This window comes from Plectropomus leopardus, chromosome 6 (genome assembly GCF_008729295.1).
Source record: "Plectropomus leopardus isolate mb chromosome 6, YSFRI_Pleo_2.0, whole genome shotgun sequence".
NCBI classification, from domain to species: domain Eukaryota; kingdom Metazoa; phylum Chordata; class Actinopteri; order Perciformes; family Serranidae; genus Plectropomus; species Plectropomus leopardus.
This window is the reverse complement of record NC_056468.1, coordinates 27,064,983-27,080,756: the sequence shown is the minus strand read 5'-3', so window position 1 is coordinate 27,080,756 and position 15,774 is coordinate 27,064,983. Positions and strand designations below refer to the sequence as shown.

At 39.4% G+C, this 15,774-nt stretch overlaps 1 protein-coding gene across 9 annotated transcripts in view; it reads right to left on the bottom strand.

Annotated features, from left to right (window-relative positions):
• The window catches only part of LOC121944147 (rho guanine nucleotide exchange factor 28-like), a 45,815-nt gene that overhangs the window by 8,216 nt on the left and 21,825 nt on the right, over nucleotides 1-15,774 (bottom strand). For 4 of the 9 annotated variants that reach the window (XM_042487839.1, XM_042487840.1, XM_042487843.1 and 1 more), the window contains 12 exons: nucleotides 11,432-11,553; nucleotides 10,877-11,253; nucleotides 9,949-10,123; nucleotides 8,681-8,792; nucleotides 8,225-8,305; nucleotides 7,247-7,289; nucleotides 5,290-5,379; nucleotides 4,562-4,685; nucleotides 2,754-2,898; nucleotides 2,424-2,479; nucleotides 705-762; nucleotides 79-187 (listed from right to left, as the gene is read on the bottom strand). In XM_042487839.1, coding sequence (XP_042343773.1) covers nucleotides 79-187; nucleotides 705-762; nucleotides 2,424-2,479; nucleotides 2,754-2,898; nucleotides 4,562-4,685; nucleotides 5,290-5,379; nucleotides 7,247-7,289; nucleotides 8,225-8,305; nucleotides 8,681-8,792; nucleotides 9,949-10,123; nucleotides 10,877-11,253; nucleotides 11,432-11,553 — 1,492 coding nt within the window. The remainder of the gene's footprint in view (nucleotides 1-78; nucleotides 188-704; nucleotides 763-2,423; nucleotides 2,480-2,753; nucleotides 2,899-4,561; nucleotides 4,686-5,289; nucleotides 5,380-7,246; nucleotides 7,290-8,224; nucleotides 8,306-8,680; nucleotides 8,793-9,948; nucleotides 10,124-10,876; nucleotides 11,254-11,431; nucleotides 11,554-15,774) is intronic. The other 5 variants (XM_042487845.1, XM_042487848.1, XM_042487841.1 and 2 more) reach the window with 4 other exon arrangements.

Genomic DNA, 15,774 nt, shown 5'->3' with positions numbered 1-15,774 from the left:
TAATACACTGACTATGGATAAGTAAGGATAAGTATAGAGTGGATGCATTGATAGATAGTGGCAACACTGCCATCCTACCTGCTGTCTATAGAGAGAGGCGTGGCTGTTTCTCTTTTCTCTCTTGTCGTGGTGGGAAGTGAAGAGGAGGACAAGAAAATGGAGGCTGAAGAGTTGTCCTTCACAGAGTCTGGAGAAGAGACCAGGACAGGGAGCAGGAGAAGGAATCAGTCACAGCCTGTACATTTTCCCATTTGACAAATAGATGCTTAAAATGTCATCATGCTTTGTTTATATCTTTGTATTACAATAACTTTCATTGTTTAACTGGGCATGCAGCAGTTGTCAAAGCTGACTGCGTATAACTTTGACACCTTTGTCAGACACCAAACACTCAGTGAAGATACAAATCTTCACATTATGAAATAAAATGATCCAGCCAATCCAAGAAAAACACTCAAGTGCATTCATGTGCATGCACAAACACACACATAAACACAGTCCAGGCCAGATCCCCCACTGAGGAAGATTAAAATTTAACTTTTACCAGGGAATAAACAACAGGGAAGAGGGGGGAGAGAGGAGGATGAGGAGCAATGGTTTTCTTAATCTACTACGGGAGAAACAAGGGAGGACAGGTAGAAACTTAATCAAAGACCAAGGGAGGACACTGTGGGAGGGGGGACATGCAGTTATTTCTGACTCACTCTGTGGGAGAGACAAAGTCTTGCTTTTCATCAGTAATGCATTCCTCTCCTGCGTCTTCTGAGGAAACACATAGTCATATCAACACCAACAGCTGTAAATCATACTGTTTGCGCTTTAAATAGGCTTCCAAGTTATTGTGATCACAATTGTGTCAATACTAGAGTCAATTTAGGTCTAAACCAAAATATTAAAGCGGCCCATCTCAGATTCTTCTTGTTACATTATGAGTTTGTGATGTTTAACACATTCCAGGAGTTCCTTTGTCACGAAGTGTTGGAATTTACTCTTCCTGCTGTCCTCGCTTCCTCTCAGCCAGCCTCTACTTCAGTAAATATTGTACGTCTTTTTTTGGCATTTTGCCTATATGAGACGACACAGCCGAGCGCGACAGGAAATATTGAGAGAGACAGAGGAAATGACCCACAACAAAAGCTGGATTAGAACTGGGGATGCTGCTGCCACACAGCACATGCAGACCGTTGGACATGGTTGGTTGACAGTTACAGATCTATAACATTTTCCGAGACGTATTTTTTTCAAGATCATATTGAACTTAATGGATTCAGAACATTAAGTGGAGAGTTTGATTATCACATTGAAGAGCTACAGAATAGTAACAACATGAGAGTGATGGATTTATCCGCTAAGAATGCATTCATTGTGTACTTAAAGTTAATCTGTGGAGTTTTTCACCACAAGTAGCACTATGGAGTGATTGAGTGGATCCAATTTTGTTTTTATCATGTATGTGCACAAGGACTTACGAAATAGGGCGAGCATATGGGTGGTAGTTTAATGCTATTGCTGACATCAGAATTGTACAAACATGCAACAAAGGAAGTAAAAAAGAAGACCGTAAGATAGTAAACATACAATAAAAGTAAACAACTCAAGTGATTCTAAATATTTAAAGAATAGGCTTGGCAAATGTTTTATGAGGAAGGAAATGAACTAACAGATTTGTTAGACCCCAAGGACACACAAAATGTGTTTTGGTGAGAATTGCTGAATGTAAACTTACCTTGGGGCACCTTTAATTCAAAATAAAATACATGTCTTGTTGCTACATTTCGGTCTATTGAGGCAGTAAATGGCCACTCCAGTGACTGAGTATAGCCAAAGATTTGAAGGATTTTCGAGAGACAATCTTTACAAAGAAAGTTTAAAATTGAAGCTGCAAAGACCAAGATATTCTGATTTTTAATACATATTATTTAATGGCTTTGTTGAATACTCGATTCAATGGTCTGTTATTTCTCAACAGCAGACCGCCGCTATAAATAACAGATTATTGCTATGGACACAGCTCTAATAACAGACACTTGGAGGAAGCAATAAAATAATATTAAATCAATACTTTGTGGTAAATTATTGATTTCTTTAGTAAGTAGCCGTGCACTTAGGCATATAGGTATAACATACAGTGAGCACGTCATTATTTGGAAATGAACCTTGACAGAGTAAGGCAGGGGGGTCTTGAATCACCCTGAACATTATCCTTTACATATAGGTCAAGCTACAATAAAGGTAGGCCCTGTGATGATATCTGACTCTTGAAATCTTGCATCATTTAAAGAGAAGTTCAAGTATGACTCTCGACATTTGTGCAAATATCTCAAAATGACATCACATTGTTTGTATCTGAGTTTGTTTGAGTGTTAAATGATTATTGCTTGTTGTTTTTTTGTTAAAATGACATGTGTTCTGTTGGTGGTTACCTTTCCACAGGCTGCAACAGACTCTCGACAGTTTTTATGGACATTCAGGAAACAATCTGCAGAAAAAAAAAACAAATGAAATTCAAGTTAATTTCATCAGTTAAATGATAATAAACAAAATTACCACATCTCTGGACTCAGTGTCCAGATGGCTGTCAAACTGCTCGGCTCCTCACGATGGATGTTGACCCTGTGAGAGGAAGAAAACTGACTCCATGCCTTCTGCTAAACAAAACATCAAGGCAGCACGTGCGAAGACATTTATACAAACCCTAAACAGTTCAGCCACCACAGGACATAAAACAACAGTTCTGACAGTATAATACTTACTGGAGCACTGCAACAGCTCCTTCCCAGAAACAGACTTATCACAGGCCACACAGAGAGCAGGACCAGATGGAGACACAGGAACAAACTGGTGTCCGTTAGTGGCTCCCGACTTCTCCTTTCCCTCTTTCACTTCTTTCCCCTTCACCTGAAACACAAGTCATAAATTTTTTAAATGTACTCCTTCAGATGACATTTACTGCAGCTAATGCCACAATATCATGTAAACCACCGAAGTAGAAATAACATGGCGCTGAGCAGCAGGCACAAAGAGGCATGTAGCGGTCATCCTCTTGCTAAAACACACCTGTTAAAGTGGAGTTAGTTGAGATAAAGAGGCCTCTGAGCGAGCTTTTCTGTTTACTTTGTTAAAGTCCATGGGGACGGCTGCTGTTGTGGCCTTGGGGGGGCAGGAGGGGGATAGGGGGGTTCCTCTGTGAATGAGTGTGATAGTGCGATGTTTATTTTCTTGTCAAACTTCACAAGGAAGTCTGAGAGTGTATGTTTGTTTTTTGAGTGTTCGTGTGCATCGTGTGTCTGTACATACATGGAAACATGCTCTTGAATGCATGCACACGTGTTTATGAGATTGAGAGTGTACTATGGAATGTGTTTTGGCTCCTCACGCTGTGTGAAGGGGGGTCTACGAATTATGTAAGAGGATATTTTCACTGTGTCCCGTTGCTAAGACCTGAGGAGAGGGAATTTTCTCCCTCGCCAAATAAAGGCACCGCACACAGACAATGGCTCCCCAGCACAGGAATTCTGACCTGGCCTGTCTGAGAGGTGGTAAACCTTTTACTGCACTACTTTGGGAGGCCTCCTCTGACTTTTTCTTATTTTTTTAGTTTTACTATACAGGGTTTCACAGTCATGTTTTAAACACATGTATGTGAAATCTTAGCCAGCAGCAATTATTTTTTAGGGCTGGACAATATAGAGAAAATGAAATATCACAATATTTTTGACCAAATTTCTTGCTATTGAAATTGCAATGATATTATAGGGTTGAATATCAGTGCTTTCACAAAATATTTACACAATAAATAATAAATAATCATCAGTAAGGACTAAGTGGGTAAAAGTCAATAACAGAACAGCTACAACTGTCTAGTTCAGGAATTCACATCACTTTACTTGGTGTGTTCCCATCCACCAAAACCTGAGTGGAAATCTTGAAATATCACAAAAAAGTTTTTACACTTGGGGCATGTGGAAGAGTTGGTGAATGAACAAAAGGTGAATGTGACCAAGTATAATGCAACCAGCTCAGCTAAAAAATGATGCAAACAGTCAAGATGTAGTCTCACTGCAAAGGCCACTGTAAGTTCTCTTCATTTCTGGAGGCTCATAACACACTTCTGTATGCACATAGGGCTGTTTCAAGGCTGTAATGTTGGTTGTGCAGGACTCTAGTTCCATTGGCTAGTGTGCCCTCCATTATCATACATCCTTAATTTCCTTTGTTTAAGGTTTGACTGGCACTCTTTGAATAACAGCATCCCATTGCACCTTGTTCCGTAGCAGCATCTGACTGGCACACGACTGCTTTTCTCTGCTTATCTCAATGAACCAGCTCCCAGTATTTGCATAACAGTAGTGCATGGAAAAGCATATAAATTAGCATTTTCTTTTGCCTATTTTTTTAAAATTCAACAAAAAATTACATTAAACCCAACTACTGTAACACAGCCCTTTCAATAAAAAAAGAGCCCATTTGATGTTATCTATGACAAAATCTAGTCTTATATCATGATATCAGTATAATATTGTTATATTGTCCAGCCCTGTTTCCCACTGTGTCACCTCACCTTGGTCTTGTTGCGAGTGCTGGACATCCTGCTCTTGAGGAAGCTGAAGGTTCGGCTGACTTTGTACTTCTCCGACTCAACCTTGGATGGGATTATGTATTTATCCCACTCCTCATCCTCGATCCTGTTTCATTGTGAACATTACAGTCAGCAGCCATCACAACTCTTACCAACATTGTGGCCTGTGGAAGACTGCAGCATTCAAGACCAACATGCACACTCTTTGTAAAACTAATCATTACTTTAGTGATTTTAATATAAGAGTTGAATAATTAGGTACATTATTATTGTCATGCTGGAATGAAAGAATGTCCAGACAGTCTTCCAGGACCCCTGGTCTACAGACTATTACTCTTAACAACATGCTTGGCATGCTTAGAAGTCACTATGGACTCTTCAAGATGCTATTTATAGTATGACCTTGGCAAAATGCAATTAATAATGTGTCAACTATTTACAGCGACTTATGCCAGTAACATTACACATTCTAGGTGAAAGGTGACAATGACAAACGTAAAGAAGAGAAACATGCAACATCACATCAAACATATTATGTGACCTGACTTAAAAAGTGTTAATATGATCTTCTGAGAATTCACATATGAGCAAATACAGCTGCAAAGAAACCATATGGTTAATGGATGAGTCGGGGAAATGGTTTTACGGCGGGGTTAGAATGAGTTAAGCCACACATGCATGGCTGTGAGGCCGTTTTGATGAAAACATACTCTTTGAGGAACTCTGTGAGGGTGAGGTGTTGGAGCGATGCGCTGCTCTCCTCCTCTGCTGACTGGGCCCGCTTACGGAAACCCAAAACCCTGCATGGATATAACACACCTCAGACCAGGTTGTTGTGTTTCTGCTCATCAGGAGACTCAAAATGTTAATATTTTGTGTGGTATCTAAGATTAGAGACTAGAAAAAAATTCTGGGCCTTCCATGTAAAAGTACAATGACTACATGTGGATAGTCACATGGAAATTTGTGTTACATGCTAATTTAGTACAACATATAATGTAGTCGCCAATGCTTAAGGCAAAGTCAACATCCACAGTTTGTTAAAATTAAGTGGAAACTGGTATTATGTAGAACATTAATGGTAAAGGAGTCCAATATGGCTGGTGTTGTAAATATTGCAGAATTAATATGATCCACTCTAATGCAATAATCCAGTGATGTTATATGATAATCTAATAGCCTAATATGATCTGCTGAAATGTTTCCCCTGTTAGCGATGCATGGTTATTATCAAACAAAATGTATTAGTGCATGAAACATTTATGAGGCGGTGATATGGGATAAACTGTAAAATGAATATGGATTGTGGGATTTATGAAATGAAAACAATATAAGCAAATGTTGCCACATGTTAGGATTGTAAAGCAAATATTATTTAAGGAAATCTACACAGTAAAACCTGACAAGTTGTTCGTATTTAAAAGACCTAGGAAACCAACAGCCTTGAAAAAGGTGATAAATACAACTTTAGTCTGAAGTTATGTTTGCCTTACTTAATATTTTATTGAATTTACTTAATTTTGTTAAGTTGTTGCAACTTAAAACTGACAAGCAACATTAACTTGCTCTTATTTTGTTTCTTGTTTGCAACCAAAGTATACCAAGTTAGTCTGATTTAACTTGATCACAACAAAGAGGACTTTGCATGTGGTGGAGTTAGGAAATCTACAAGATCTGTTCTGCTAACTTGTTAAAGATAAGACAAATGGAATTAAATAGCTGCAAACTACAGATTACAGTTTGCCCAATCTTGAAGGTTTTTCTATAAGACTTTCAAGTGGATTTGCTTGGACTGTATAATTTTATGAGCTTCCACATACACTGGCCTTTTCTTGAGGTCCTTGAGAATGGCATTTGCTAAAGTGAAAAATCCTGCAAAGCTATCATTCTTTGTTGTGCTTATTTCATTTATGTACAGCAATCAATTTCCAAAATTTTACTGAATAAATGGAACAATTCAGTTGAACTAACTTGGTTTACTTATGTTGCTAATACTTAGAAAGAACAAGATAATTTGACATGTCATTTTTAACAACTTCACAAAACTAAGTAAATACAACTTAATTATCAGTGAACTTAGGAGTAAAATATAAAGTAAACATAACTTTAGGCTAATAGTTATTATCATTATTATTATTATTATTTTGGGTGTTTTTGCCTTTATTGATGGGACAACTAAAGATTGGCAGGAAAGGTGAAAGAGAGAAGAGGGATGACATGCAGCAAATGGCCGCAGGGCAGAATTGAACCCAGGCCACTGCAAACATCTTATATGGGGAAACACACTCTACCAGGTGAGCTGGAGGTCACCCCAAGGCTATACTTATATTTACTTACCTTTTTTAAGGCAATTGGTTTCCTAAATTGTGTGTTTCAGAAGTCTGGAGTCCAAAAAAGTTGTGAGTTTTGCTGTTTACTCAGGGTTATTTTGTAGTTGCAATCGGAGTGTATTCTGGCCTCTGCCTTACAACAGGAAGTATGTCACATCCTGCACACTCAGACCCCAACCACAGGTTTAATACTGAGATACACATGAAAACACACACAGTGCAAATGTGTAGCCGCATTTTGGCCAATCTCTAACCACTGGTCAACACTGGTGCCTAAAAAGGGAGGAACATTTGGGCGGATTGCTCCTAAGCTCGTGAAATGACACACTGGTTTTACCTCTTTTCTCTGGTAGTCTCAGTCAGGCTGAATGCTCTCTGCTCTGTAAAGTAGAATAACAAAAACAAAAAAATGAGTAAGCCAGAAATGCATGTCAATAAAAATGAAGTCATTACTGCAGATTCTAAGCAAATCAGCCAAGGACTTCAAATACCATCAACCCCAATCAGAATTGAGTTAGAAGCAAACAAAGAGAAACTCTGAAACAGACTGGATCCAGCAAACCCCTACAGAGAAAGACCAAACACAGTACAAGAGTTTTGTCCCTAAAAAACAGATGACACCAAGGATGGAAAAATCAAAACCAAGAGGGAAACATAATATGTACCAGAATGGAAGCAGAACAGAACCCTCAGGGCAGAAACAAATCCTCCTTAAGATGATCTATAAGAGTTATATAAGAGTGTTTTTCTAAGGCCTCAGCAAATTAAAAATGGTCAGTATTAAAGATTGAGACCTCTACCTGTCAATCATCATTTAAATGAGTTTGGATGACTTGTGTTCTTCTTGACACTGAGCTTTGGAGAAAGTCTGCTCTTCATCTTTTAGCAATTTAGACTAATAATAAATATGTTTTTCTCTGAGACAGCGGTTTGTGCATTGCTCAATGTCAGTGCCACAAAAACAAAATCCCACCACAGATGAAGGGCTGCACAATTTGGGGCCGCAATAAGACACATCATTGTTTTGCAAAACTTTGTGAAATCAAAATATCAGTGTAAACCAATTTACAGCAAAATGTGTGGCAAAGTTATTTGATTTCTCCCTAAAAGAAGGCTAATTCAATCATTTTACTTCAGTTTTTCCACCTTGTATTCTTTTATATTATACTGGGTCACAAAAAGTTCATATGCCTTTTTACAGTACATCTGTAGATAATCACCAGTTTATCCCACGGTTCACCAGAAAGAGCAGAAGGACAGTGAAATGTTCACCAGCAGAGTCTAAGTTGCTGTTTGAAGCCGTTCTTGTACTTACTAACTTGGTTGAGACGAGAGAGGGATTTAGAGAGAGATAAAGCTTGAAGTAGAGAACGACCGCTGCTGCTGAATGCACCATCTACATAGGACAAAGCATGGTCTTACTGCTGTGCGCTCACATTTGCTCATAAACACACGAGTAGAGGTGGTGCTGTATCAAAGCAGAGCTGACACTAAACACACATGTACTTTATAGAGGTTTAGTTGATTTCTGACACATTTAGAATGATGAATTCCTAACCCTAACCCTAACCATGGCCCCCAAACCCTAACCCTACTACAGTTTTTTTCAACATTTTAAATGTTGACATGTCTACACCAAAAAATTCTTCAAAATGCTATACTATTGCTATACTACTACTATACTCCCCGTTAGACATGTGGCTCATGTGTACATTCAGCTGACTCCTGGGAACAGAGAGGTCACAGGGCAAAGGGGTCAAAGTTCACTCACCTTCTGCCAGGTCAGTAATGGTGGCGTCTCGGTTTAGCAGTGGCCGTGACGGCTTCGCCTTGGGGGAGGAGTAGGAGTAGGACCGAAGGCGAACCTCGGCTTCTTCTGGGTTCTGGGCGAGGAAGCAGATCAGAGGGAACAGATCAGCCAGAGCAGTAAGCAAAGGTTCACAGGTTCAGTTCAATTTTGTGAACAGGAAACTCAATATATCTGACTTTTCAATCACATTATTGAGGTGTTGACAGTCTGGGCTTATTGACTGATTATGGCAGGACAGGCTGTGTCTTTTGGAGTTCATGACTTTGCATTTACTATATGTATGAGGTTTTAGTGTTTTATTGTGTATTTATTGAATAAATGAAAATCCTTAAATGTCTTGTCTAGAGGGCAATATAATAGAGTCATGCGATAACTATAAATAAAGGTTTTGCAGGTGTTCTCTCAGGCAACATGGTATTTCAAACATAGGGAGAAAAACATTGTTGTACATTAAATACATGTTTAAATCTGTAGTTGGTAACATTTATAAAAATGACTTTTATCATACTTGCTGAAATTGTCACTATATTAACAAAGTAGTACATGATGTAAAAAAAGAAAAAATTATGTTCCTCTGTCTTCTCATAGTGTTTTAAATGGCACTTGCAAGAATCTGCCATACTTGAATGAAAATACCCAATCAGGGAAGACAAATCTCTAAGACAGCTGTCAGTCATGTCAATTACAGCTTGTGAACTGTGGTCAAACTAGGCAGTGCTGATCAAATATGAACCAAAATTCTGTTGCTGCACTGCCTATTTCTTTGTTCAAATAATTTAAGAAACACATTTTAGAATAATGTATAGCTGTAAAATTTGACTTTGTGACCAAGACTGTGGATGGTGCTTGATTTTCAGCCAAACTGTTTCCAACATGGCGGCCAGGTCACAAACTCTCATTTTACAACGTAACACTACACTAAAATATGCTTCTGAAAATGTCTGAGGTGAGAAATAGTCAATCCAGAAACAGAATCTTAGTTTATATTTGATCAGCGCTGCCTAGTTTGATCACAGTTCACAATCAGTGATTGGCAACTACGTTAGAGGTTTCTCTGATCTGATTAGCTGTTTTCATTCGGTCGCTGTGGATTCTAGCAAATGCAGAGGAATGTGATTTCACAGACTATTTGTCTCATGTAATACTGCATGAATGTAGTCACAGTTTTAGCAAATATGACATAAGTTATTTCATAAAAGTTACCAACTACAGCTTTAATTAGGGTGTACCTTAGTGGATGTGTTTGTGGTGTCAGAGTGTGTCCGGTTAAAGTCTGGTGACGTGTCGAAAGAGTCCCTCTCCTCTCCTGAGCTGGAGCGCAGGAAGGACTGCTTCTTTACAGACGAGCAGGGGTAGGACTGTCCCAGTATGTCCTCTTCTCCACTGTCACACTCCAGACTAGGACTGTTTATACATACACACACACACACACACACACACACACACACACACACACACACACACACACACACACACACACACACACAGATGCAAATCTGTAAAATTCAGTGCACTTCTCATGCTACTTCAGTCTACATGATTATATTAACCTGGGAACATACTGACCCTAAAAACTCAAGGCATCAGACATTACAGTCATAGACAAAAAACATTGTGTTCAGATCCATAATGACCTCCACCATTTTTCACAGATAAGTGCAGATAATTTTGATCTTAAAATCACCACAGAGAGTCAACATGCTGTTGTTTATAATCAGGTTTTTAACTGTGCAGCATTTTGCAGCTTCACAGCTAACATAGAAGATTCTGCAGCACTGAGGAAACTGGAAGGAATGCTCATCAGCTTCAACACACAAACAACTCAATTGTGTCCAGGCTTCCTGTCGCTTTCCGCACCTTCAGTGACTACAATCACTGCACAAAATGTCGAGAAATGCTTTTGCTGAAATTCCAAACAGATGATACCTTGTCTTGGAACGGGTTAGTCACAGGAAGATCCCAACAAATTTCTGAATTGGTGCAGTAATTTTGTTTTTCCAAAGTATCGAGAAATGAAGCTAGCCCTGAAGCAGCATGTTTATTCCCTCACTGTACCATAAAAAAACTGTTGTGATGCAGTCATGTTAAAAGTTTTGCAACTGAATATAACAGTTTGCACACCAAGTTCGTCAATAATTAACAGCAATAGCTTCCTACCTCAGGCCCCGACTCGTCTCAGTCAGGCTGCATCCTCTGCGGTTCAAAGCAGGAGAAAGACATGGCTGCATCTGACGCCTCTGAGCTCCCTCGAACAATCGGAAGGCTGAAGCCAAGGGAGAGGAAGGAAAAGATGGGGAGGAAGCAAAGGGAGAGGGGGGAGAGATGCGTGGGAATGGCTCCTTGTGATTCTCCAGGCTGGGGCTTTGGAGCCCCCTCTCCCCACTGTGGGGTGAGGATGGGTGCCGGTTCTGGGAGCAGTTCCCTGAGGCAGGGGGAGTCCTTGAGCAGGAGTCCCAGCATGGGCTGCCAAGGTGGGGCACGGGGCTCACCTCCTCCTCCCCTGGAGAGCGGTATTTAATGTCAGCGTCATCCACCTGGAACATACAAGTGAGAGAGTGAAGTAGCCATTCCACAAGCTTTGTAGCTTCTGTAATGGAACATTTTACATTATATGAGCCAAATTGGTTTTTTGACTTAATACTATAAACAATACAACTGATTCACAAAGTAAATTTTCACACAGAAACAAACACTAATTTCCGGCCCACTAACCTGATCCACCAGCATGGCGTTGGCGTACACTCTGTCTTTGCCGTGTATCATCGCTGACAGTCTGGCAGCCGCAGCCAGAGTTGGGGACAGGGCCTGGCTCTCCCGTACGGACCGGCTCTTCTCTACAGAGAGGAAGGGAGCCGCAAAAAGAGAGAGAGGGGGGATTTTTCAATATTACATTTGGTTTCCACAGCAACACCAAATAACTCACAAACACAGGAAGTGACATAGACATCCTGGGCAGTTGCATGTCATTGTTCAGCACCAAGAGTCCCTTATGAGTGTGCGTGTCTGTCTGAATGGCTCTTTGCACACACATGTGAATGGGAGTGCACAGAATTGTGAGTGGGCATCTGTAGGCATGTTTCTTCCCCACCCTGCCTTCGATTGAGCAGACGAGTGGAAATAACTGCCGGTGAGCACACAGTAGCATTCAGACGAACCCTTTCAACACAGTAGAGTCACTGTGAGCAGCAGCCTGGTTTTTGCTGTTAAACAGGGAAAACACTCCTGCTCTCCAAACACACACAGCCCCCTCTGGGATGTTGCTCTGCTCAAAACATGGCTTCTCCACAACACAGCTTCTTGGAAAGTTTTCCAGGTTAGAAAACAAGCTACAGGTACGCACAAACACAAAGAGACTGAATGTTACACACCACATCAGGCACTACAACAAACCTTTGATGAGACATTTATGCAACACAGTTAAATATTATTTAAGCTTATCTGTAATGTGTAGGGTTGCAACTAAGTATTATTTCCATTATTGATTTATCTGCCCATTATTTTTTAAATTAATAAATATATCTTATTTATAAAATTTCAGAAAATCCAAATAAATTGACCTGTGTAATTTTACAGTGCCCAAGGTGATATCTTCACCTTGTTTTATTTGACAAAAAGTAAAACATCAAAAGCTATTCAGTTTATTATCATATGACAAAATAAAGCATAAAATCCTCACATTTGAGAAGCCTGAAACCAACAATATTTGGCTTTTCTGCATAAAAAAATGTCTAAATCAATTATACAATTGTCAAAATAGTTGCCAATTTTTTTCTCTTCTATCGACAAATTGATCAATCAATTTATCATTGCAGCTCTTGTGATACGACATGACTACAAAATAAACAGTGAAATAATTAGTGGAAGAGAGATTAAAAAAATAAAAGATAGGTTTACACTAAAACAAAATAGAATTTCAACACAACATGTCAATTCAAAATATGAATTAAAAAATGAGGTATGATCAAAACAGCTACTAAATGGACCCATGAGACGAGTTTAGTGAACTGCTGTTTTTAGGGTTAAGAATGAAGAAACTCAAAGGCTCAAACTCAAACTTGTGTAAAGTTCCAGATGCGCCGGTAGTTTCCACTTTCTGTTAGAGTACATAACATTGTTTGAGTTTTCTGTTGAAGTTTGTTCAGTCTCAACACCACACTCACTGTGTGGCCTGCGTGTTACATCTGAAACCTGTATAGATATTTGTGAAAGGCTGATTTTAAATGTTGCCAGAATCAATAAAACGTGAACCTGCAATCTGCTCTAATTACTTTTTTGGTCCTGATTTGTTACTCCTACTAGTCGACCATCACCAGAGAATTGTTTGTTTCTGTTTCATTAGTGTGTAATTTCTCGCTTTGTGATTGCTGAACATTCACTCTAGAAAGAGCCAGTCTAGACAGAAGACCTTGGGTTTTGAATCTGGGGAACTGACACCAACTTAAAATAGCTTCACATTGATCTTGCATTAAGTTACACAAAAGACGTTGGTGAGAAAAGTGCTATAGCTGCATCATAGGAGTCGTGTTTGCAGGTCTCAGTTCTTTCGTCTCCAGCTGCTCACAGGATAAAGCGTGTCATATCCAACTCGATTTGTCTATAGGATCTTAAATTGCAGAGCCCAGAGATATTTCAACAATTATTTTGGGAAGTTAGAAGAAGTCCACAATCACAGTACCAGAGCTTGGGGGAGCTGACCTGAGCCTTTATTAAATTCAAAACCCATGATGGGTAATGTTTCTTTAATCTATGCTGGTGCTACAGAAGGGAACAAACCGCCTCTTATAATAAAAGGAGGGGCAAACTCACAAGCCTTTAAGAAAATGGTCAAACGGAGGCTGCTAGATAACATCTCTGAATAATGTAAAGGTCATTTTTCACATTGAAACTGTGTTTCTTAAAAAAACATGCATATGTGTATTGTTGTTGTTATTTTAATGGCATGTATATCTGTGGGTGCTGTGTTGGGATGTGGTACATTGTTGTTGAGCGTTTTCCGCTTCATCTCTTGAATAGCTGTCTCAAGCTTGTTGTGTAGTGAAAGGTCTGATGGAATGTAAGGGACCATGATTGAAATAAGTACCGGACTTTACAGTGTTATCCCTGAAAATGTCACATTCGCCTGTAGTTTGTACTGCTTTATTAGAAGTCATGTCAAGTAAACTAAACTAAGATAGATAAGATAAAACAGAACTTTTTAAATCCCTAAGGAAATTCTTGCCAGATTGCTCCAAAAATAAAGTAGCAAAAAGAATACAACAACAGACCACCAAATGAGTGAAACTAAAATACAAAGTGTCTAATTATAATGGTTAAAAGTAAAAAGTAATATTGCACGTGGAATTTTAAATTGTACGTAAACATAAGTAAAGCACTATTGCACATGGTAAGTAATAGACTTCAGTTCCTTCCTGCAGAAGGGGGAGGAGTTGTACATAAGCATCTAAAGGTTTTAAGCTGTCAAACTCTGTCAAATATACTTGGTCAGTTAAGAACAGGACTGAAAAAATCATATCACCAAATTACAAGGAACGTCTTCCCCAACTACTCATTAATCTACCCCCTCAGTGTTCCAGTGGGACTTTCAAAAGCACACCGAAAAAGACTGTGGTTCAGTTCAGCAGCTCACAGGTACCCCTTTAAACCAGACTAGCTGTGGTTCTCGAACTGGTCCTGTTTAGGAATTTGATACCCTGATACTACTTACAGAACAAGCCCCTTTTTCGACCAGTTTTGATCAGAACCACTATAAGAAAGGATGTGTCCTCCAAGGTGGGCATTGCAAAATGTACAACAGAAGTAGACAGTAGCAGCAAGATGGCAGATTGCAAAGATTTTCTGCAAACTTTTGTTCTGTTACTACAGATATTATTTTTTACCCCAAAACAAGCCCTGACCAACTATTAAGAGCACTTTTTTCCTCAATAATTTCTCACTGAACATCTCTCCATCCTTTCTTTCCAATCTGTAGAATATGACACTGATGTCATCATAGTTTGCATTTAAGGATTAGGAAAACCTGCTACTTTTTGGTTCCAGTTGGGAGCAGGTTCCTAATTAATTTGTTTTGGGTCAAAATGTACTGTTTAAAATTAGGTGCAGTAAGTGAAACTGAACCACATCCCCGTTGGTGGAAAATAGTTAAGGTATGACAACAGTATGAATGTGAAGTGCAGCAATGAAAAGCAGATTTTATAATCTGCAAAGCACTTTGTGGAAAAAAAAGAACTTCCAACCACATTAACAACTGGTACTGACCGTGCAGTACTCATCACACTAATCAGAAAAGGCAGCCTCATTAGCTCTGTTATATTATTATGCTCCTAATGACAGTCTCACCTTACGCTGGCCAAGCCATGCCTGAAACAGTGCCAGCGGTGCAAAAAACATGTCTCTGGCACTTCACTTTCCACCTAAACTCATCAAGCAGATATTAAACTGAGACAAATCCGTAGTTTATCCATAGTTTCCAAGCTGCCAGCACCGCAGAAGGAGCAGAAAAGTCCGGCATTTGTAGCAGAGGGTAAATCAGACTGACAGTTGGCTGCGCTTCCTGTAGGCGGTGAGTCCAATAAATCTGAGAGGCAACAGGGAGTCAAGCAGACATTGATGAGGACACCAGATGAGTCCTGCTCCATCCACAACAAATGTAAAGATATGGACTCGAGTTGAGCCACTGCAGGACATACAGAGCCCACTCCACATCAATCCTAAAGTTATCAAGTATATCTCAAACTGCATCATATCACACAAAACCTAAATGTCCTGTGAGTTACCACAACATAAAAGTAGCAGAAAACGGCCAAATAATAACATAACAACCTGTTCTTCCGCTGCTAAAAAAAATTGTAGATCCTTTTAGTTCCACATGAAAACATTATACTGTATATAAAATTGAATCTAGACACATAACACCTCCACAATGTCATGTTAGACCTTCTGCTGTGTATTGTAGGATTAGTTTTACTCCCACATCAAATCCAGAGACGAGGTCAGACTCTGGATGTGTGTCAAACCGCTGTTTGAAAGCAGATACCGTTTCATATGAGCCCACTTAA